General features: G+C 31.7%; 1 protein-coding gene across 1 annotated transcript; it reads right to left on the bottom strand.

The window, feature by feature from the left end:
- Positions 1-17128: 17128 nt before the first annotated feature.
- LOC134698150 (uncharacterized) lies at positions 17129-24053 on the bottom strand. The gene is made up of 6 exons (XM_063560454.1): positions 23905-24053; positions 21813-21927; positions 21115-21203; positions 20271-20387; positions 18257-18313; positions 17129-17286 (listed from the first exon to the last, which is right to left on the bottom strand). The coding sequence occupies exons 1-6, from the start codon at positions 23974-23976 to the stop codon at positions 17179-17181; spliced, it is 558 nt and encodes a 185-aa protein (XP_063416524.1). The 5' UTR covers positions 23977-24053; the 3' UTR covers positions 17129-17178.
- Between the last annotated feature and the right edge of the window lie 576 nt (positions 24054-24629).

Below are 24629 nucleotides of genomic sequence, written 5' to 3'. Positions count from 1 at the left end.
TTAATTAGAAGTAAGTACATTGTTAACAACAAATGCGTCATAAAGCAAAACGCATCTTATTTATCTGGGTTTTTTTCTGTTAATGATTATTTTGTAAATGTTGCAAAGAATATAGGAAGCAGTCAAATAAAGGTTAATGATGATCACCCGAGTATTTTGGCCATTAAAGATAATATTCCTGATCTTGATCAAAACAATTTTACCTTTTCCCCTATTAATCAAGACTTTGTTGAGAAACGTATACGTAAAATTAATGTTAAAAAGCCCCTGGTATAGATGGCATCTCACCTAAATTACTGCATTTTGCTAAACCGGCTATTGTAAAACCCCTTACTGATATTGTTAATTTGTCATTATCATCATCGACCTTCCCTTGCCGTCTTAAGAAAGCTCAAGTTGCAACTATTCACAAAACAATAGTGTTTTAGAAAAAGGAAATTATAGACCGGTAAGTGTATTACCGGCTATTTCTAAAAATTTTGAAGAAGTACAATTAGTACAGTACTTTGATAAAATCTTCAGTCCTTTTTTGGAAGCTTTTAGATCTGGTTTTGGATGTCAGTCAACTTTATTAAGAGTGATTGGAGATTGGAAATTAGCCTTAGATCAAAATAAATACCTTGCAGCTATCCTTATGGCATTTGACTGTCTCCCCCATGACTTACTGCTACTGAAACTAAAAGCTTATGATCTATCCAAATCCTCACTTGATATGTTATATAGTTATTTAACAAAAAGAAAACAATGTGTGAAAGTAAACCAAAATTTAAGTGGTACATGTATACATGTATGCTTGACATATTTAAAGGGGTATCACAAGGTTCTATCCTTGGACCCATCCTATTAAAATTTTTATTAACGATTTGTTCTTTTTTTTTTAAATTGTTCTTTATATAACTATGCTGATGACAATACTTTGTCAAAGTCTGGAAATTCCTTACAAGATGTAATTTCTGCTCTTGAGGAAGACAGCAATTATTTAATACTGTGGATTTCTTCCAATAAAATGCAGGCCAACCCAGAGAAATGGCAAAAAAACACATGATAAAAAGATTGTGTTTGATTTGAATAGTATTTCTATATCATGTGAGGATGAGGTGAAACTTCTTGGAGTTACGATTGATTCTAAATTAAACTTTAATTTACACATTTCAAATATTTGTAAAAAGGCTGCAAGGCAATTAAATGTTTTGAAAAGAATTGGGAAACATCTAAACAAACTGAGCTCATACGAAACACTCCTACAGATTTCGAACCTTCCATCATTAAAAACTCGTAGAATGCGCTCAATTGCCTTGGAGACCTTTAAAATAATTAATAAAAAATGTCCTTTATTTATTCAAGATTTAGTTGTAATAAAAAACAATTCATATAATTTCAGGAATGTAAACACTGCTGAGATACCTAGACCTAGAACCTCCAGTTATGGTAAAAGATCTTTTAGATTTGAGGCAGAACAAGTATGGAACTCACTTCCTAATGAGGCTAGACTCATGACTTCTTTTGACCAGTTAAGAATTACATAAATTCCTGGTTTGGGGGTCAAAAATGCTTCTGCAGTTCATGTCGTTTCCACCCAGTGCTGTCTCAAAGCTGAAATGTCTTTCTTTCTTTTTATAATGGCCTTTTGCTCTGCTTTTTATGCATTCTTTTAATATATCTGCCATTAAATGCTATTGCTTATTTTTATTTATTTATTGTGCTTTTAGTTTGTTATATTTTATGATCTTCAAGTGATTTGCTTATTCCCCCGTTTCAATGCACATAGAGGCGCTTGCCACATGAGCTTTGACTCTGGAGGCTCACAAATCAAATAGAAGTTTGCTTTCATTATATTGCATGTTTTATTTGGTAGTATTTGCATGATGCTGCATGATTTTTTTATGTGATAGTCGGTTAAAGAGCTCGCCAGAGCTCATCTTTTCTCTGTTATAATGTATATATATGCCGACTCTAAATAAAATGTACTCACTTACTTACTTACTTTACTTTTATTATATATATATAAAAATCATACTCTTACATAAAGTTGTAGAAAATATCTTTGAACTTAATAAATAAGGTGTCTCTTCTGTAATGCACGAGGCCAAAATATTTAGAAAGTCCAAAACCAACTAAAAAGTTGACGTTAGAGGGATTAAAACGGACTAACGCGAAAAGACATCATATCCTCACATTAAATCAAAACAAAGTGATAAAAACAATCTTAACAGTTTAAGTTTTGGTCATATTCAACTTGATTGCAAATATCTTGCAATTCACTCAATCAGAGATATACTATCATAAAATATATGAGAAGAACATAACCTGTGTCATGCCAACAACTGGGTTTTTTTTTAGAAATAAATGTGTTTAGTTTCGATGCAAAGACCCTATAAGTGAATCAATATTAAAGCCAAAATATGTAGCCTGGTATTCTATAATTTGTGTGTATATAGATATAGGAAGATGTGGTGTGAGTGCCAATGAGACAACTCTCCATCCAAATAACAATTTAAAAATTAAAACATTATAGGTTAAAGTACGGCCTTCAACACAGAGCCTTGGCTCACACCAAACAACAAGCTGTAAAGGACCCAAAAATTACTAGTGTAAAACCATTCAAACGGGAAAACCAACGGTCTAATCTATATAAACAAAACGAGAAACGAGAAACACGTATATATTACATAAACAAACGACAACCACTGTACATCAGATTCCTGACTTAAGACAGGTGCAAACATTTGCAGCGGGATTAAACGTTTTAATGGATCCAAACCTTTTTCTGAAACAATAGCATAACTTCACAACATAGAAAAACATACGATAAAATATCAATTGGCAGACTTAACTCAATCAAAAAACGTATGATTACACAATGATGGCTGTTTTTTATATTCGTTTTTTTTTTGTAAAATAAAATTAATTAAATCATGTTGACCTTCATTTTCTTTCATTAGAGTGTATGTTATTTTTTTGTTTCTGGAAGATAGTTGACAGTTTCATAAGCTATATGTTTTTATCGGTTGTAAAAGAATCACAGGTGTCAAACCCCCACCGTATACAATGTGGCTATACATTCTCATAAGTCAGTAATTAAGTGAATGATGTGAATGCTGCGTAGGGTTGTTTTTGCGTGACAAGCATACCGGATATTCTGAAGTTATAACTAAATGATCAGAAGGGATAACCTTAGAACATAAAGAAGAGGAAGGCAACCTGTATTATTCCTTATTTTTATATTAACAAAGCGTGGAAGTTACAGCAAAATGACAGACACTACGGAGCATAAATTGTAACAATGTGTAAGGAAAGGAAGATCAAATTTATAACATTTGTTATCTAACATGTTTTCAATAGAGAAAAAAACTGGATTAATTGTCTTTTGTCTTTATATTTAATAAATGAATGTAAAAATTTCTTTAACACTTTTTCACAAAGAACAATTATTGTTTATGATACTATATGTGTAATTTTGATGTTTGTGATAGAGCTCTGATCAAACGAATCGTGGCAGCACAATGGTAGTAATTGTGAAACTACAGTTTCTCTACAAACTGACATAATAACCATATCAAATTCTGTCATGTTATACATTTATAATGATTTACAAAATCGTTATCATTAGTTTATGTCATCATTCTTCATGCGGTCATATTTGAAATAGTATTGTCCATGACCACAACTTCAATTCACTACAACAATTGAAGATCCATATGCAATACCAACATGATACACTATTTCACTACTCAATATACTGACGACAACTACAATTTTCTACAACAGCCGTACATCCATATGCAATACCAACATGATACACTATTCAATATAGCTAACACCAACTATAATTTACCACAACAACTGAAGATCAATATGCACTACCAACATGATACACTATTTCACTATTCAATATACTGACGACAACTATAATTTACTACAACAACTGAAGATCCATATGTAATACAAACATGATACACTATTCAATATACTGACGACAGCTTTAGTTTACTACAACAACTGAAGATCCATATGTAATACAAACATGATACACTATTCAATATACTGACGACAGCTATAGTTTACTACAACAACTGCAGATCCATATGTAATACAAACATGATACACTATTCAATATACTGACGACAGCTATAGTTTACTACAACAACTGCAGATCCATATGCAATACCAACATGATACACTATTCAATATACTGACGACAGCTATAGTTTACTACAACAACTGAAGATCCATATGTAATACAAACATGATACACTATTCAATATACTGACGACAGCTATAGTTTACTACAACAACTGCAGATCCATATGCAATACCAACATGATACACTATTCAATATACAACTTTATCATATATTTAGTACAAAATACAGCTATTTTGTATATCTAATAAAGGTTGTTTTTTTCAGTCTGTATCACCTACCCTGTATCGCATACCCCGTATCGCATGGTAAAATCCGTATCGCATACCTTTTTTTTTTTTTTTTTTTTTTTAAACTAAAGTCAGTTCATTTTGTTTTTTTTTGCTTAAGAATTTTTTTTCTAACAATAGGTCAATTTTCTGAATGACGTCATATTTGGTATGTAACGTCACGAACATCAAATTTTCATATTGTATGTGACGTCACGAACATCAAGTTTTTACAAAAAAAAATTTGGCACACTAAATGCAACTATAAAAAATACAAAACACTCAAATATATACAAAAATAAACAAAATATTTTCAAAACAACAGATTGTAAGGTAACCTAGGTGCTTCGTATAAATAATCGAGCAGTTATTTTAAAGCTTTGAAACAAGACAAAAGCAGAACTGAAGGTAACCCATTGCTATGGATCAGAAAACAGTTCATATAATATAAAACTCTTCTGTTGAAATATATGATAAAGCGTATAATACATGGTAAAATCCGTATCACATGCCGTATCACCCTCGACCAATATCATCCCTCGGGCCTAAAGGCCCTCGGGCTGATATTGATGTCTCGGGATGATACGACATATGATACGGATTTTGCCATGTATTATTCTCTATATAATTTACTACACAATCTTTGTACATATACAATACAAACATTTTTTTTTTTCTCTAAAAATAAAATAGAGAAAGGAATTAGGGAATGTGTCAGTTTGTATTAGTTGTTATAAGATTGTGTCATTTTGGTCTCTTGTGGAAAGTTTTCTCATTGGCAATCTTACCACATCAATATACATACATACATACACGACAACAATTATTTACTACAACATCTTTATTCATATTCAATACAATATAAAAAGAAGATGTGGTACGAATGCCAATGAGACAACTGTCCACAAGAAACCAAAATGACACAGACATTAACAACTAAAGGTCACCATACGGCCTTTAACAATGCGCAAAGTCCATATCGAATAGTCAGCTATAAAAGGCCCTGACAAGTCAATGTAAAACAATTCAAACGAGAAAACTTACGGTATTATTTATATAAAATAAATGAACGAAAAACAAATATGTAGCACATAAACAAACAAAAACCATTGAGTTACAGGCTCCTAAAACATGGTCATATTTGTCTTTTACTTTTAATGACGTCTTTACACTTAATCCATTGGATATTGGATGTATACGGTTTGATAATTTAGTCTTAGATGCAGGATTTTTTTTATCAATTGTTAGTGTCTTTGAACTAGCTGTCAGATAACTGCGATTACTATCAGATCTGTTTCTAGTGTCGTTTTGTTGTTTGGATGTATAAGTACCCGGCCACATCAACTTTTTTGTCTATCTGATGAGCTAAGCCTTTTCAACTGATTTTTGTAGTTCGTTCTTATGTTGTTCTGCTATACCACTGTCCCAGGTTATGGGGAATCCCACACTAACATGTTTACCCCTGCCACATAATGTATGGAAGTGCCTGTCCCTAGTAGGGAGCCTGTAATTCAGTGGTTGACGTTTGTTTATGTGTTATATGTTTGCTTTTTGTTCATTTATTTTATATAAATGAGGCCGTTAGTTTTCTGGTTTGAATTGTTTCATATTGTCATTTCGGGGCTTTTATAGCTGAATATGCGGTATGGAATTTGTTCATTGTTGAAGGCCGTACGGTGACCCATAGTTGTTAATGTCTGTGTCATTTTGGTATCGTGTTGACAGTTGTTTCATTGGCAATCATCCAACATCTTCGTTTTTATATGATACACTATTCAATATACTGAAGTATTCTGATGTTATAATTAAATCATCAGAAGGGAAAACATTAGAAAATCAAGAAGAGGGAGGCAATCTGTATCATTCCTTATTTCTATATAAACAAAGGTGGAAGTAACAACAAAATGTCTTTTGTCTTTATATTTTTATAAATTAATGTAAAAATTCCTTTAACACTTTTCCACAAAAGATAATTAATGTTTATATGATACTATATGTGTAATTTTGTTATGTGTAATAGCGCTCTTATCAAAGGGATCGGCTGCACAATGAAAGTTATTAAGGCACTATTTTCCCCGAAAAACTGACATAATAACCGTATTAAATTATGTCATGTAACACAGTTATTATGATTTATAAAATAGTTATCATACATTTCTTTCGTCATTCTATTATTATCTTACCTTTCTTTAGACATTTTCTGCTATTTATACTTATAAAATTCACTTTCAGTCGTTTAGTCCAAGACAAACGTCGTTGGAAATCTTTCTTATCCCAGCTTAAATTGCAGCCAAGAAATTTGACAAAAGAACGGCTTTAATATCACAATGAACTGACACGGATTGTTATTTTAACCAAGTTTTAGGAAGATCAGTGTATACGAAATAGAATAACTATACATAACAGTTAAAACAGTTGTTCAAAAATGTAACGTTGAACATCCTTTTTTTGAGGAGGAAATTTTTAAACTTTTAAATCCCAAGTGTTGTAAGAACAGTGTGCGTGACGTTTCTTCGGTCTGTAATTTTCGATTGCAAATGGTGACCTTTATTTGCTACCATCAACAGATTGGTCATGTGGTCTCTGGGTAATAGATATCAGTTTCATTAGCAATATATTTTTATCGGTTTTAAAAGCATCAAATAACCTAAACCCCCGTCGTATACAATTGGGCTTTAACATTATAAGCCAGGAGTCTGTCATTCAGAAATTGATGTGCTTGTCACGTTGGGTTGTTTTCGAAAGACAATCTTACTGAATTTCATAGATTTATAATTAAATGATCAGAAAAGAAAACATAAGAAAATACGAATGTGTCCAAAGTACATGGATACTCCAATCGCGATCATTTGCTATGTACAGTGGACCGTGAATCTGGGATGAATTAGAAAGATCATATCATAGGAAACATGTGTACTAAGTTTCAAGTTGATAAAACTTCATCTTCATAAAAACTACCTTGACCAAAACACTTTAACCTGAGTGGCACGAACAAACGGACGATTAGATGGATGAACGAACGGACGGACGCACAGACCAGAAAACATGATGCCCATGAATTGGGCATAATTAAAGAAGAAATCAACCGGTATATTTCCTAATTATTTTTTGCCTAAACAAAGTAACAAGGTGGAAGTAACAGCAAATAACAGACACAAAAGTGAATCAATTGTAAGGCTGAAGACGGATTTTTAACATTTATTATCTAACGTGTTTATTTAGTTAGGAAACTAACTGGATTAATTGTCGTTTGTCATTATATATTTTTATACATAAATTTTGTGTATTTTCTGTCTTCTGATTGCTCAATCGGATAATTCAATGTAAAGTCAAAATTACTTTTATGGTTTAATAAATTGAAAATAAATAATAACCATTCATTACATAAATGAATATAAAAATTCCTTTTTAACCCTTTTCCACAAAAGATGATTATTGTTTATAATACAATATTTATAACTTTGAAGTGTGTGATAGCGCTCTGATCAAAAGAATCAGCTGCACAACGAAAATAATTGGAGTTTCCTGACAAACTGACATAATAACCTAATTAAATTCCTGCATGCAACACAGTTATTATGATTCACAAGTAAGAAAATAGGTATCATACATTTCGTCATTCTATATGTGGTCATATTAGAAATATTATTGGTAATGACGACAACTATGATGTAGCTGTCAATCCAAAGTCAATACAAATATCATACAATATTCAATATATGTTGCTTCTATAATTACATAACTATCGGGAGTGGATTTGTTCCTGGTGTTGTGTTTTCGAGACTTGATTTTTGTTTCTTTCCTTTAATTATAAAGATGTCAAAGATATCCGACCCTTTTCTAATGATGTAGTGATTGTACCGACCTTCGATAAATAGAGAATAATACATGGCAAAATCCGTATCATATGTCGTATCATCCCGAGAAATCATATCAGCCCAAGGGCCTTTAGGCCCGATGGATGATTTTATCTCAAAGGCCTTACAAGAACTGCCCCGAAGCACCTGGGTTACTTTGCGTGCTGTTGTATTAAAAATATTTTGTTTATTATTGTATTTATTTGTGTGTTTGTATTTTTATTGTTGCATTTCAAGTAACAGTAAATGGGCTATAAATGTCTTAGATTTCAGTAAAAATTGGCATACAACTCTGGCTCAATGAACTTCAACTTAAAATCGAAATAATAATACATTTATCTCAATTATCATTTGAAAAATTACTGATTGAATTCTTACAAAATGGATGAACATTTGTATAGAAAGCACATAAAATCGGCGAAAACCCTTCTAAAATGTGTCTTAAAATCGCAAAATCTCTAATTCTACTCAATAGATTTTTCTTAAAAAACTATATGTTGTTGATACATAAATTTCCGTTTTATTGATGCAAAATAAACGTCGAATTCTAATTTGAATTACATTTGCGCGTCAGATTCGCTTTACTGTCCAAACGACGTTAACTTTTAATTCGTATCAACAATCGAATTTAAAAAGAAGAGTGTGTGAACCCAATTAGCGAATTTGATTCGCGTTCGATTCGAATTCAATTCAAATTAAATGTCCGTGTGAACGACATTAACGCATTAACGTCTACGGATCTCGAGGCCAATACAGCAAACCTTCAACCTATACCAGTGCCAATACAGAAACAGCCAGTTAATAACACTATAGTATGAACCAGTATCTATATTTGTATAATTCTTTATAACGATTAATACGAAAATACATCACCAAAAGGTTCTAAAACGTCAAATGTCTGAATAAGATGTAAAGATCTGACTCGATCCAAGTCTAAGAACGTTTTGAATAAATGAATCAGGTTATATAAGAAATAACATCACCTACAATTCCACTGCAGATCAAGTAACAATAAGATACAATCCGAAACTCAATAGTGGAGATTGCATCAATCTGGCCGTCATCTTTTTCGATTTTAGATGTATAACTTGCATGGGTTTTTTCTCATTGTTGTAAACTGTACCATGACCTAAAGGTTTTGCATCCTTTTCCTTTGGTCGCCACTGTCGTTTACTGTATCTATTATCTATTTACATTATAAAAAAACGGATTAAAAAACTCTTTAGAATATCTCACCCCAAGTTCCTGATCTAAATCGAATATGGTTATTTATTAATCAATATTAAAAATATTAGTAGTAGAAACAAATTTGTATTTGTCGTGAGTTTTGCCGATTAAATTTTCTGTCAATGGATCAGTGATCCGAATATACATTTGAATAGCCCCTTGTGACAAGTCTGTCATTCTGGTAGCAGTCGTTTTGCGCCTATTACTGTTTTTCAGGGATATCATTTGCACCATTTTTTGTTTTTCGAAATGTACCAATTGCGCCAATATTCGGAACTCACTTGCGCCAATCGGCGTTTTGCATTTGCGCCGATCGGCACTTCATTTGCGCCGATTTTTTCTTTCATTTGCGCCGATATTTTCTTTCATTTGCGCCGATTTTTTTACAGGTAAATTACAGGTAAATAGATATAAGAAGTTGTGATATGAGTGCCAATGAGAAAACTCTCAATCCAAGTCATGTTATTTTTCATTTAACATTATAGACCTCTTCCATTAGCCACTTGTACAAATTTATGAATTGTCAATCATACCATGTATATAACTGTTGTCCCCTGCTCACAGTGGGGAGGTGGAAGAAGGCCTACAAGATACATCTCGAGACATTTTCCCTGACCGTAATCGTAGTTCTTTAGCCCCTGTGTTTAGGACATCTGCCACATATGTATGCTCGATATGTGTTTTGACAATAAAATCCGTGGTGACTCTGGCTTTACACAGTTTATGGTACATAAGTAAGATATGTTGTTATATTTCAGGACACTGACCTTCAGATATGTATGGCCCTTGATGATTAAAGAATTTTTGATTATACTTCATTACGTTGGTTTACGTCATATTTGGCTGACAGATATCAGAAAGTATCTATTTCAAATACATTATCAGACGTACAAAAACAAAAAACGGGTGTACCTCAAGAATCCGTATTAGGACCGGTGTTGTTTTTAATTTTTATTAATGATCTTCCCTTGTCTAATCCTAATCATAACACCGATTTATTTGCTGATGATAGCACCATATCAGTCCTTGGACAAAACAAAAATTGCATCAGTCAAAAACGGTTTTACAAGATGTTTTTCGCTGGTGTGATGACAATAAAATGCATGGCTGTAAATGTATCTAAAACGAAAGCTATATGCATTGAATCTAAACAAAAGCTTTCCGTTTCATCAAATGAAATTTAAATGGACAACAAATTATAGAAAGTACATGTGAAAAGGTTCTAGGTGTTTTTATTGATGCATCTCTATCTTGGTCTTCTCATATCGATTATATAATCAAAAAAGTTAACTCTTCTTTAGCTTTACTAAAAAGGATAAAGAAATATTTAAATCTCAAAGCTAGACAAATGTACTATAACGCTTACGTTTTACCTCACTTAGATTATTGTTGTTCAATATGGGGTAACTGTAATAGCTTTCTATTAGATAGTTTACTAAAACTGCAAAAAAGGGCAGCAAGAATAATTTAAGACGAACATGGATACACCAAACCTTCAAAAGAATTATTTCACGAATGTAACATTGTGCCAATCACACAAAGAATACTATATCACAAATCATTACTAATGTATAAGGACAACATGGCTTAGCTCCGGAATATATGTCCAGTCTTATTGTATCAGCTTCTGCAAACCAAAAATATAATACCAGATTTTCATCCTCAGATAATTTTATTATTCCAAAACTAAATACACAGTTGTATAAGTCTAGTTTCTCATACACTGGACCAAAAGTGTGGAATGCTCTTCCTAATTCAATAAAGAAATCAAATACAGTATCCGAATTTAAACATAAATACAAATCTATGTACTTTTAACATTTATACCATCATATTTGTACTGTAATGCCATATCATAATTGTTTATTGTATTTTAAGTTGTATATAATCTTTATTTATCCTTATTATTGATGCATTGTTTATTATTAATGTAATTATTATTGTATTAAGAGAGCCTTATTGAAAATTGGTGTAATCCAAATGAGTTACTCTCTCTAAATAAAGATATATTATTATTATTATTATTATAATTGTCTCCTCGGCTCGTTTCAGTGTGCAATTTGCCCATCATGTTACAAGGAAGTTGCAGAAAAATATGAATCAAAATTGTCTTATGAAAAACATGTATAACCAAATTTTACCAATGGTATAGTACAGTACATGTACAAGTATTAATTTACCTGTAAATCTAATTAGGAGCAAATAAAAAATCGGCGCAAATGAAAAAAAGAAATCGGCGCAAATGAAAGAATGAAAATTTTCAAAATCGGCGCAAATGTCATACGCCCGTACACATATCTATCATATATATTTATGATTTATATTTATTCTTATTTTTGGCTTAAAAAGTATCATATATTCGGAGATTTGTTCCCCATGAAGATACGCATCTGGAGAGAAATGACTTGAAATGGTTTAGACAGTCCATGTACAGAGAGAGAATAAAACTTATTGCTTTGCTGAAAATTCATTACAAGATATGCCAAAAGACAAGAAAATAGAAGCTTTTGCTGATTATATTTTAGCCACATATGTTGATGACACATTGATTTGTTCCCATCATCCGTATGGGCTGAAACTTTATCTACCAGTAATGGAGCAGAAGAATTCCACAGGATTTATGCATTTAATCCTTCAATGTTTGGCAATAAAGTGAAGTTAGAAGCTACTACATACATTAAATTAGGAATTACCCAAGCAAACAGCAGTAAGAAGAAAGTATGTTTCAGAAAAGGAAACATTCACCGTGTAAACTGCCGGTTCCAAGTCCGAAAAAGGAGGAGGAAAGCCATTTTTCTTCTAATTGGCGCAATTGTATATTTTATTTTTGGCGCAATTGATACCATGCAATTTTCAACAGGTGGCGCAAACGTAGCATTGGAGAAAAAATGTTGTGGCGCAAAAGGACGCATTTTTGGCGCAAACGGATCTCTCCCCTCATTCTATTGTGATTGACCTTTGAATTGAAACTTGATTTAAATTGGCCTTTGTGATTGGTGATCATTTGTATGTGATTCTAGAATTTAATGGTCCTGTAATGGGCCTGTGTTATTAGACTGCAATTGTCTTGTGCCATTAGATTTAAATGGCACTTTGTTATTGGTGTTTGAAACCGGATTTCAATGGTCTTTGTGATTGATCGTCCAGAATATGAAATATTTGCCACTGGACTTTAAGTAACCAACAATCAATCAATAAATGTGATTGGCTAGTTACAATATATTAATATTGCTGATTGTATTTGAGAAACGGATATAAAAAGGTAGTAATGGTTGTCTTTCTAATATTATTTTACATTAAACCCCTTTGCTCTATCAATTTTGTGTTTACTGTGTGTCATAAATCTACTTCGTTCGTTCAGTTTATGTTCACTTGTTTTTTCTTAACATGTCTTTTGAATGAGTAAAGCCATTCTAACTGAAAGTCTATTGGGTGTCTATCTATGTTGTGATCTTATACTATTGTTTCGGGTTGGGTAACGGTTGGCGCCTATTGATTCGATTTAACTCGCTGTACTTGTTTGCACTAAGTCTTGTCCTAGGACAGCAAGTTGATGTTCAATAATTGTTGTTTGTTGATGTGGTTCATTTATGTGTTTCTCGTTTCACGTTTTTTGTATAGCTTAGATAGTTGGTTTTCCTATTTGAATAGTTTTACACTAGTCATTTTTGGGGCCCTTTATAGCTTGCCGTTCTGTGTAAGCCAAAGTTCCTTGTTGAAAGTCGTATAATAGTTTACTTTAAATTTGAACATTATGACTAGTACGAATAGTTGTCTCCTATTGTGAGACTATGCAGTCATACCACACCATGCTATATCTATCAACCATTCCACACCATGCTATATCTATCAACCCTGAAGACTATGCAGTCATACCACACCATGCTATATCTATCAACCATACCACACCATGCTATATCTATCAACCCTGAAGACTATGCAGTCATACCACACCATGCTATATCTATCAACCCTGAAGACTATGCAGTCATACCACACCATGCTATATCTATCAACCCTGAAGACTATGCAGTCATACCACACCATGCTATATCTATCAACCCTGAAGACTATGCAGTCATACCACACCATGCTATATCTATCAACCCTGAAGACTATGCAGTCATACCACACCATGCTATATCTATCAACCCTGAAGACTATGCAGTCATACCACACCATGCTATATCTATCAACCCTGAAGACTATGCAGTCATACCACACCATGCTATATCTATCAACCCTGAAGACTATGCAGTCATACCACACCATGCTATATCTATCAACCCTGAAGACTATGCAGTCATACCACACCATGCTATATCTATCAACCCTGAAGACTATGCAGTCATACCACACCATGCTATATCTATCAACCCTGAAGACTATGCAGTCATACCACACCATGCTATATCTATCAACCCTGAAGACTATGCAGTCATACCACACCATGCTATATCTATCAACCCTGAAGACTATGCAGTCATACCACACCATGCTATATCTATCAACCCTGACAGTAGAACGCTGAGTATTGAACAATGAGATACAGTACAGGGGAGAGACAGACACATACTAGCATTTCAGACACCCGTCACCAAATACAGTTGACATAATTCTGACAGAACCTGACATACAGGTCTTGCCATATAAACTTAATGAGGTCAGTCAGATAAATTCCGCCAAACAGACATGTATACCATGCATTCATTCAAAAACTCCAAAAATTATATTTAGCCAATTGTTTATAGTATCTGAGAAACGAATTTAACATGTTTAACCCCGCAACATTTATGTAGGTGCCTATCCCAAGTCAGGAGCCTGTAATTCAGTGGTTGTCATTTGTTTTTGTGTTACATATTTGTTTTTGGTTCATTTACTTATTAAAAATAAGGCCGTTTGTTTTCTCGTTTGAATTGTTTTACATTGTTTTATCGGGACCTTTTATAGCTGACTATGTTCTATGGGCTGCGCTCATTGTTAAAGGCCGTACAGTGACCTATTATTGTTAATGTCTGTGTCATTTTGGTCTCTTGTGGACAGTTGTCTCATTGGCAATCATACCACATCTTCTTTTTTATATTAAACATAAACATTACATATTAAGGCTCATGTTGAATGAACTGTGAAAGAGGGACATGTACACCATACAATCATTCAATATACCAATTATAGCTGACTTAAATTTCTGAGAAACAAAACAAATAGCTTACCCCGGTATACAGCTATTGTCAAGGCAGTTTTGTAATCCCTATCATTCACATTTTACAATTTTTCAAGCCATGACAAACTGAGAAAGAATTTAAAATAATCACAACTAAAAGAACTGTAGATCAAATTAAGAAAGGTCTCGTCTCACAAAATGTCAAACAATACAACAGATAATACTAATGAACTGATTTAAGCTTAAACCAATAACATGACAATAATTATAGAAGACTGCAATCCATGACATCCTCTGAACCACATGTTCATGGCTTGGGGCAGGCATGTATAAAGACATTTATGGAGTAAAATGTTCAATGGACCATGAAAAAAGGGTAAAACTTCTCCTTCAGCATTAAAATTAGAACGATCATATTGTAAGGTACATGTGTACTAAGCTTCTAGTTGATTGGACTTCAACTTCATCCAAAAACTTCCTTGACCAAAAACTTAAACCTGAAGCTAGATAGACGGACGGACAAAAGAAATGGACGCACAGACCAGAAAATATAATGCACATAAATGGGGCATAAAAATAAATACAGAAACCACCAAGGGGAGACAATTTAAATATTCTCTGCCACAAATGTTAAATGTCCAGCAATATCCATGGCTTATGTCATAAGAAATTATTAATCATAAAAATAAAGTAATATAAAGTGTCGAAGTATAGAGACAATAAATGCAAATCTTATATGGAACATAATTATTGAAGTAATAAACCATTTGATTGTATATCAGTTTATTTAATAAAATTATAACAAAATTATATGGCTTATATACATGCAAGAAATGTAAATGAAACAAGATAAAATGGTTGAACATGAATGAAAACAACAAGAGATTCTCATTATTGATTATGATAGAAACATTTCTTATCCTTTCCAAGAGTATTATTTCTTGGTTATTATTTTATTTCTAATTTCCTTTACATATACAAAAACCATTTCTATATCAATAATGTGATAAAATTCCTCACAATCTGAATATAAAAGTGATAATGTATGCCAAAACCCTAACAGATATGAAATGTGTGTGTATAGTGAAGATGGTCCTTGTGGTCATTTTATTGTCTATAGTTATTGGTCTATGGAGAAGTTATAATTTAGCTAAGGCAGTGAAAAAGACATTAAATTCAATAAAATGATTTGCAAAAAAGTGCTTATTTGATTGTGATGGTTTTGGATGTACAAATATTATGATACAACCTTGTTGGCTAGTAAAGAAGGCCACATTAAACTTTTTAAAATTTAAAATAACTGCTTGGCATCAATATTTAAAATCTGAAAAACTTTGTTCAATTAATCTTTTTTACATATGATATTAAACGAAATTAATAAAAACACCCCTGATCCATTTAAAAAAATGTTAATGAGGCCTAATAGAAAGAAGAATATATTTGAAAATATCTGGATACTCATGTATGAAATGGTGATTCCATCAAATAAATATACACCTAAATTTCTTATTTACAGTTGTCATTTTAAGTATGATAAGAGCTCGAGGGAATAATAAGTTTTGTCTACAAAATTATTTACAAACTGCTTTATCTGGATCTTAATAATGAGAAACTAGATAGAAATGTTCTCAACATTATAAATAGCTTTTATCCTTTTATTCTTTACAAAACCTTAAAAAAAGAAATTTTGTATTTTGCTTGATTTGTTTGTGATTATTTTTTCATTCATGCTTTGAACTTATTTAATTTTATTTAATGATCCCAAAATTGAAGAATAGTGGAGTAAAATTTCACTTGCTGACACAAAATAAATATGTGTCTACGGACAAATCAAGTCAAAGCTTCATTTCATAATAGTTTTATCAATGATGTGTTTTAACAATTTGTTATTATCCTTTTTACCTGTTTTAATCATATCTCAATTGAATGTACATACAGTATACAAATGAAAATAATATTTATAATTTTCACCATGCAATGACAATGAAATGGCACTATACTTATATTGATATGTACACTACTATATATATGAATATTATTTACATCGCTGATCAATACAGACTGATATGTATAAAATCAGAAAATTAGGAAAAGTCCTAATGTTTGAAATGGATTGCCAAAATCCGACAAAATCATCAAAATGTGTGTCCTTGGATATGTGCTAACTGATATGTGGGATGTAAAAAAATCTTCTCAAAACTTACACAACAAAAATTATTCACCGTCAATATACTTAAACTCATAACTTTACAACCAAAAGAGAAAAGTCTATTAAACAACCTCTAGTAGCAAAACTTAAAATGTATATATAAAATCAATGTAAAATAAATATTAAAATGCTCATAAAATTAAAATTTCATATATTGTTTTATTTGCAACCAAACTTTGATAACTTTAGGAAGGACATGACAATAAACATGTTATAAATGTAATTTTAAAAGTGTCGAAAGACAATCTACCAGTTTTTAACTAAACAATAGAGTTTCCATGTATAACGATTATAAATGTGTAAATCAAAGTTTAAGCATAATAATTTCCTCTTTTCTTCTGTCCAGCATAGCGTAATTCCATGTCCATCTGTTCGGCCATCTCCTGTTTTCTGGCAATCATCACAACAATGAATATAAGCTGTAATTGATAAATACATGTTTGTACATTGTTTACAATTACATTTTAAGGATGAACAACAACACATATAAGCTGTAATTGATAAATAATATATTTGTACATTGTATACATTTACAGTTTAAGGATGAGCAACTTATTATTAAAATATGAAGTAAAAGGAATTCTAAGGTCAGCATTTAACTGTTTTTTTCATTTGTGAAGGGACATAACTCTTGAATGGTTAAGATATCACCACCAAAATTCAAATTGGATCAGTATTTTGTGGTAAGAAGCCTTGTGTATAAGTTGTATAACATTTGGGTGAGGCAAAACTTAAGTTAAAGAACAGAAACCAATCAAGGAACGTACAGACATATGCAAGCACATACATGTATAGACAGAAAAGGGTAAACTTAATGCCTCTCTGCTACAGGATGGGCATAATGAAGGGTCAGTGAGTTTGTTTTCGAGATATAAGCCGTTCAAAATTTGGCAGGGAATGATTCTCTCTAGTTTAAAATATATTTAACATTGACACATTTTTTATGTCAAATAGTATGAAACAAGAATGTGTCCCTAGTACATGGATGCCCCACCGCACTACCATTTTCTATGTACAGTGGACCATGAAAATGGGGTAAAATTTCGAATTTGGCATTTAAATTAGAGAGATCATATTATAGGGAACATGTGTACTAAGTTAACATGAAGCGGGACAGAAGAATGAACGGTACGACAAACAAACGAACACAAAAACCAGAAAACATAATGCCAATAAACATGATAAATGGGACATAAAAATAAAAGGATTTAAAAAGTAGCATTCTAAACTATATGTTATAAAATTATGAAATTTGAAGTGAGCAAAAAAACATGGATAAAACAATAGGATTACAAATTTCTAGCAAAAATTCTTTTAGAAGAGGAGCGACCATCCAGATCCTTTAGCGGTATTGTTACAAATGTAGTAATATCATCATAATCAACTTACATTTATTACATTCCTCATCATCCAAAACAACCAGGTGAATACAACAAAGGATAATCGCTGAAAGTAGAAAGATAGTGCTTAAATTAATAATTTGTTTATTCATTTGTCTTTAGGTTCTATTTTATTACAGTACAACAGTATGTTTTGCTGATGACATGGATTAAAGACGCCCCAAATTAATATATTAAACTCTGTCAAACTGCATAAAGTTAGATATAAAATTACAATGTATGTGTCTGAAAATTTGCATGCAAGATGGGACTTCTAATTAAATACATACATTTGTACTACATTTACCAGGATCCAGAATTTTTTTCACATAATATCGGTCATTTTGAGATGACTTAAAAGTTTGTGCACTTTTTCAAAAAAATCATTACTGAGTATAGCCTGAACGAACTTGTTTTACTGTTCCTTGCATCGTGTTTACTTCATGAATTTTCCTACCATTCCTTTTCCTAAAATCATTCAACAGCAATTAAGGGAAGGTAACGATTTAAAAATGAGATGATTTTAATGACTCAAACAATAAATTTCTCAGACAAGGCTTACTTTTCTTTCGATTTTGATGACAAAATTGTAACCAGATGTTTTGCCAAATTCTATAACTAGCAATTCTGGACTCATTCCCAGGCTTAGTCTTGTTTATTGTATTCACAAGAAATCATCAGCTTTTTAATTTTTGACCTTTGACATGTTTGATAGTGTTTGAATATGAATGATAATAGTTGCACTTGCTTTATTTAGCAATTATAAGCATGAAATCATTTTGAATTTATGATATAGTGTCTAATCTGCTGAAGAGGATTTCGACAAGGGTATTACATAACTTAAACAAAGCATGTGGGTTAGAAGTGGCAAAATACTTTTTTCTACGTGAGATTAAATCAAGTTTTAATTTAATTTTAATTCAGAATTGACAATGGTCTTAGCTGAAAAAATAATTAAATAATGAAGACAGTTGTTATGGAATTTTATTTTTTTTATAAAATTACTATTAGTTCTGAGGACCAATGGCCAGGTGTGAATTAAAAACACAGTCACAGGTAGAGAGATTAGTGATCATTCCCGAGGTATCAATATAGTTATCAGGAAGGCCCTCAGGATTACAACACTATACTGGAGTGGCAGTTTTATTACATGAAAGGGATAACAAAACAAAAGCAAGTTCAAAATGGAAATTAAGAAACTCAAACGCAACCAAATGACCGAAATTATTTCTTTAAAAAAATAAAATTTGTCCTAAATCCCAATCCTTGTTTAGGACAAACACTTTCAGTTTAGGACAAAACTGGATAATATGACCGTATCTGGTCCCTTTTTTCTACATGTATATTGTGTCCACAAAATAATAAAGAGTGAAGTTTTAAAATTTTTGTTTACAAGAAGTATCATTCTATGATTATTATGACTTCAGGGTTCACATAATGACACCCTGTTGTACCCCTCCTTTCTTCAAACTTATAACCTATGTAAATATGACAAATTCCACTACAACTTTTATCAATATTAGTCAAAGCAGTTTAGGATGTGTTGCACTTTTAAAAAGATAGATGACATATTATATGTAGAGGTTAGTTTTTATTATCTCCCCTTTAACATACTTCTATGGGAACCTTGACACAAGTCCTTAGGTATTGCTTGATGACTGTTTTAGTTTCATCCCAGACTGCTTATGACATGTATGAGGAGGAGGTAACTTTCAAGGTACACGTACAGGTGGAAAGAGTGATTCATATACCCAATACCTTTTATAGTAAATCAACTGTTTGGGGTATAATAATAATTAGAATATTCTTGTTTTCAAAATTCCAATAGGGAACATACTTTAAATAATTGTATCAATAAACCAATTTTTTGAGACGTTTCAGGCTTTGGCCTTCTTCATTTCCTTATTTTTCCTCTCAACTACATGGCTGACATTACATTTGTATTTCCTTTTCAATCATGGCCGAAACGTCTCATAAATAGGTTTATTGATACAATTAATTAGAATATTGTAAAATATACTTACAAATGTGTTCATTCCATAAAACGAGTACTCAAACACTGAAAAGGCCAGCTCCACCAATATGTAGGTTATAAATGTACCAATGTATATCTTGTGTTGTAGCATGTACATCACAAAATGCTGAAAGAAAAGCAAATCATCATGATCATGATCATTGTTGACAATTACACAAAATGTACAAATGACATGTTAATTTCTGTGGAAGTGTGTACAATGACACTACATCATACATATTTATTTCCTTTAGGTTTCATAACGAGTGAGATTGGGATAGCACTTGATATCAATTCCAGTTATAATGATAAAGAAGCCTTTGGCGAGTTATTGCTATTACTATTAAATACCAAGGTATCAAACATCCAAATTTCACAAGTTGTTAAACCTATAAGTATATATTTGGCCAGTATAATGTATGACGTCATATGTTCTTATCCAGTGTTAAACTTTAAACATCAGATATTTTAAGACTTTTTGTACACTTCAGAATATATTACAATTTGACAAAAAGAAGATTATCAGTTGAAATGTGTCAGTATTTTCTATATTGTTGAAGAAATCACATAGATGTATACTGCCATGGACGAAATGTTCATCATCTTAACCTTCCAAAGTCGATCATTGTTGAAACAAGTAACCAATGGAAATGCTGTAATATCATCTTTTGAAACTCAATAAGCCAGTCAAATTAAAGCTGATTTTCGTAAACAACCATAAGAGAAAAATGTGTATGAATGCATTTGGAATAAAAAGATATGAGAAATTACCTAATTACACAATTTACACAAATGAAATTATACAAAAATAGACATATTGTAAGTTATTGTTTATTGTTGCATAATAATCCTACCCTGTGTCTGACTTGGAAGATCATAAACAAACTAAATAGCACAATCACAACATGGAAAAATGTCAACACTACGTCACTGGCTAGAAAGGCTAAAAAAGAAAACAGTCAAATTATACTAAATAATAAAATCACAATTATGTAAATAACTAAAAATGCTCCTACAAGCTAAAGAAATGTATTTCAAAGTATCATATAGAAATCGGTATTTGACAGATCTTAAGAGTGCTCATCTTTTTCCAAATCACCTTTATTTTGTGGAAGAACAAATATAAATCATCATTCTATAAATTGGAACTGACAAAATATGTGAATAAACAAGGATGTGTCTTTTGTACACAGATGGCCCACTTGCAGCTATCATTTTCTTTGTTCAGTAGACCTTGAAATTAAGGTAAAAACTCTAATTTGGCATTAAATAAGACAGTTGAAATCATAGGAAACATGTGTACTTATCTTCAAGTTTGATCAAAAACTTATGCCTGAAGCAGGACAGACGGACAAACACTCCAAAAAATATAATGCCCCTAGGTAGGGCATACAAATATCAAGTTCATACACTAAATTAAAAAATTAGAGGTACATTTTATGTTTACAAACATGACATACATGTAGGTGTCCGATGGTTCCAAAACGTGCTCGACTTTTCAATAATTTGCCTTTTCACAAGTAGCTTAATCAAATTAAATTAAAAAGTTTACCTTGCCAGAAATGTGTTCTCCACATAGTGCTAAATCCTCTGCTGATCTGGAAATCTGGGGAAGCTATGGCCCACAGGTCTGCTACCCTCATGGCAAGAGCAAAGGCTGTGGTAAACTGGGGGGGAAATCAATGATTAACAACTCATACATTATTTTATAAAAGGATTAAAACATCATAACAAACAAATGTAATTCACCTGATGGGATATAAACATGATAAATGAAGTGAAAAATTGGTAGAAATATAGATTTTTACACTGCAACAAGTGTATTACGATATTTCTCCACTCGAGACAGTTAAATTTTATTATTTAAAGCGCAAGGTTTGCCGAGCCCTTTAAATAATAAAATTTAACTGTCGAGAGTGGAGAAATATCGTAATACACGAGTTATAGTGTCTGAATCTGTTTCTCTAATGCTTTTTATCGTTCTTTTTCAAAGATTTTCAGAAAATTGAGCTCTTTATAAGCGACGTCATCAGGCAAGGTCTTTTTTTTTCATGACGTCACAATAGGAAAATTGAGAAGAAAACAAAACATTTTGACGTCATAATCAAATTTCGACTTATCATTTGCTGAGAACAGATTTTTCACTAGTGAGGAGAAATATTTTTCTCAGATCGGTCAGAAATTGTGAAAATAGCACAAAAATTAGAGAAGAGTCAATTTGGTTGTTTCATACATCAGTAACCGATCATTAATTTACTAATATTGATTTCAAAAGGTGGAAAATTGATACATCAAAAAAACTTTTTTAATTAATCATAAATTTTATGTTTTTTATTTGCCGTCTAAATTCAGCCAATTTTTGTTTCGATTGATTAAAATTACACTTGTAAGTTTTTCATCCAGTTAAAGCTATCTGGGACCCTGCTTAAACATAGTACCATGCATGATACTTTTTAATGAGATCTGTTTTAACTATCCCTATTACTTAAAAAAAAAATTTTTTTACTTCAATTTTAATTTTGAAAAAAGTGGATCATAATCTATCAAAGTTTACTAATGTATATAGATAATGTATGCATTCTTAAGTTGTCCCTCCCTCATCTCACTACTGATGACATCTATTTTTTTGGGAAGCCTGACCCAAACAGTATAAATGACTGTTTTTCCCAGATTGGACTAAATACTAAATAGTGATAAGGTGTATTTGGATGGAGAGTTGTCTCATTGGCACTCACACCACATCTTCCTATATCTATGTATAGATCATTTCTGGAATCATGTCTTTCACTGGGAAAGATCATTAATTTCGCATGCCTTTATGTCATTTACCAGATAGAAGGGTCGCCTGTGTCTCTGCTCTAAAAAGAGTTTCCAGCACTTTCATAATCTTCATTTTTTAGGGTAGTATAGAAATAATTAATGTTCTGTATAAACTAAGTACATAATCGTGATATCTGTATGATCCGAGGGAGGGTAATCATCCTTTAAGATTTTAATTTCCCAAATATTTTAAGAATAATAAAAAATTTCACCCGTTAACATACCTGACATATGTTGGAAATTTCTATGCATATATTTTTGTCACGCGGTGATGGAAGTCACATGACAGATTGGTCTGAAAACCATGAAAAGGGTACCCCACAACTGGCATATTGTTTCACACTCTTACTAATGTTTTTTAAGCCAGACATTACAAATTAACCATTTTAACTTTTTTGATGTTCATATAATAGGTAAAAAATTGAAAGTCATAAATAACAAGACTTCTTTTTATCTAAGAGTTGACTGCGATTATACTTTTATCAAATGGCCGAAGTACATGTACTAGTGGTACCTGCCCGAAATGACCAAGGCCGAACTGGCTCCATCGTCCATGTGTCCTATGAAGAGTTTTGGAACCTCAGCTCTCTTTCATTTACATGATCTTAATTTTATTCTTAAAAAAGTTTAAATTACATTGAAAATAAGTCCTTAGAATTTCAATTTAACGAGAAATGACAAATGTTTACAGTTGTATTCATTTCCGGTATTCAGTTCAAACGAAATGCTATATTATTATTGTTTTTCGTGTCATTTTACTTGTATATCTTTTACTTAATAGTGACAAAAGAAGCATGGACATAACAAAACGTCCGTTGACTTACAATTATAAGTATATAGTACAGAAAACATGCTGTTCGCAACTTCCAACACAAAAATCTGTTTATCAACGCCATTTTTGAACACCTGAATGGAGCAGTTAGTTTACAAATGAAGACTTCCGATTTACCTGCGTTTATCGAAAAAGTTTTCAAACTTCTTTATATTTTTATTAATTTTAAACAATTCATTTATTAATAATTTATTTGAAAAACTGTTAAGACTTCATAACGCAGAAGATATTTATATATATATGATATCAAAATTAAAGGTAAAGATTCAAAATAGTTGATTGAAATTAACATATTCTCCCTCAGGTGAGTCAATTTTTCAAGAAGTATTACCTTTGTAAAAAGCTTGACTAAGTTAGGGACGACATCAAAAGTTTATCGTTCACATAGTTTTTTTTTTACCCCAACCCCACCTCTGAACTAAATTTGGGGAAAATTAATTGACTAATAATGGAATATGCTAACGAAGTATACTTTTTGTCATATGCATGGCTCCTGTTTTTCCTTTAACAATGTCATGATGTTTGTTCTGTATACACCTAATTAGACACCAAAAATATTGTGAACAAGTTAGGTTTACTTTCAGTATGCATAACTATGTCAAGAATATGTTTTTACTGTAAACCATACATAATAAAAGGTATTGGAATAGTCAAGGAAATTGAAAATGATATTTTATTGATATTTAATATTAAAAAAGGATGTCTCTGATATTAATT

This window comes from Mytilus trossulus, chromosome 14 (genome assembly GCF_036588685.1).
Source record: "Mytilus trossulus isolate FHL-02 chromosome 14, PNRI_Mtr1.1.1.hap1, whole genome shotgun sequence".
NCBI lineage: Eukaryota > Metazoa > Mollusca > Bivalvia > Mytilida > Mytilidae > Mytilus > Mytilus trossulus.
The sequence above is the reverse complement of the archived record's forward strand: the minus strand, read 5'-3'. Positions and strand labels throughout refer to the sequence as shown.

Excerpts from the sequence above, each read along its gene's own strand:
- LOC134698150 (XM_063560454.1), bottom strand. The coding sequence starts at position 23,976 with ATGGCGTTGATAAACAGATTTTTGTGTTGGAAGTTGCGAACAGCATGT. Across the intron at positions 21,928-23,904 it reads TGTACTATATACTTATAATT|TTTACCACAGCCTTTGCTCT; the intron begins GTAAGTCAACGG and ends TTTCCCCCCCAG. Across the intron at positions 20,388-21,114 it reads TCTTCCAAGTCAGACACAGG|CATTTTGTGATGTACATGCT; the intron begins GTAGGATTATTA and ends CTTTTCTTTCAG.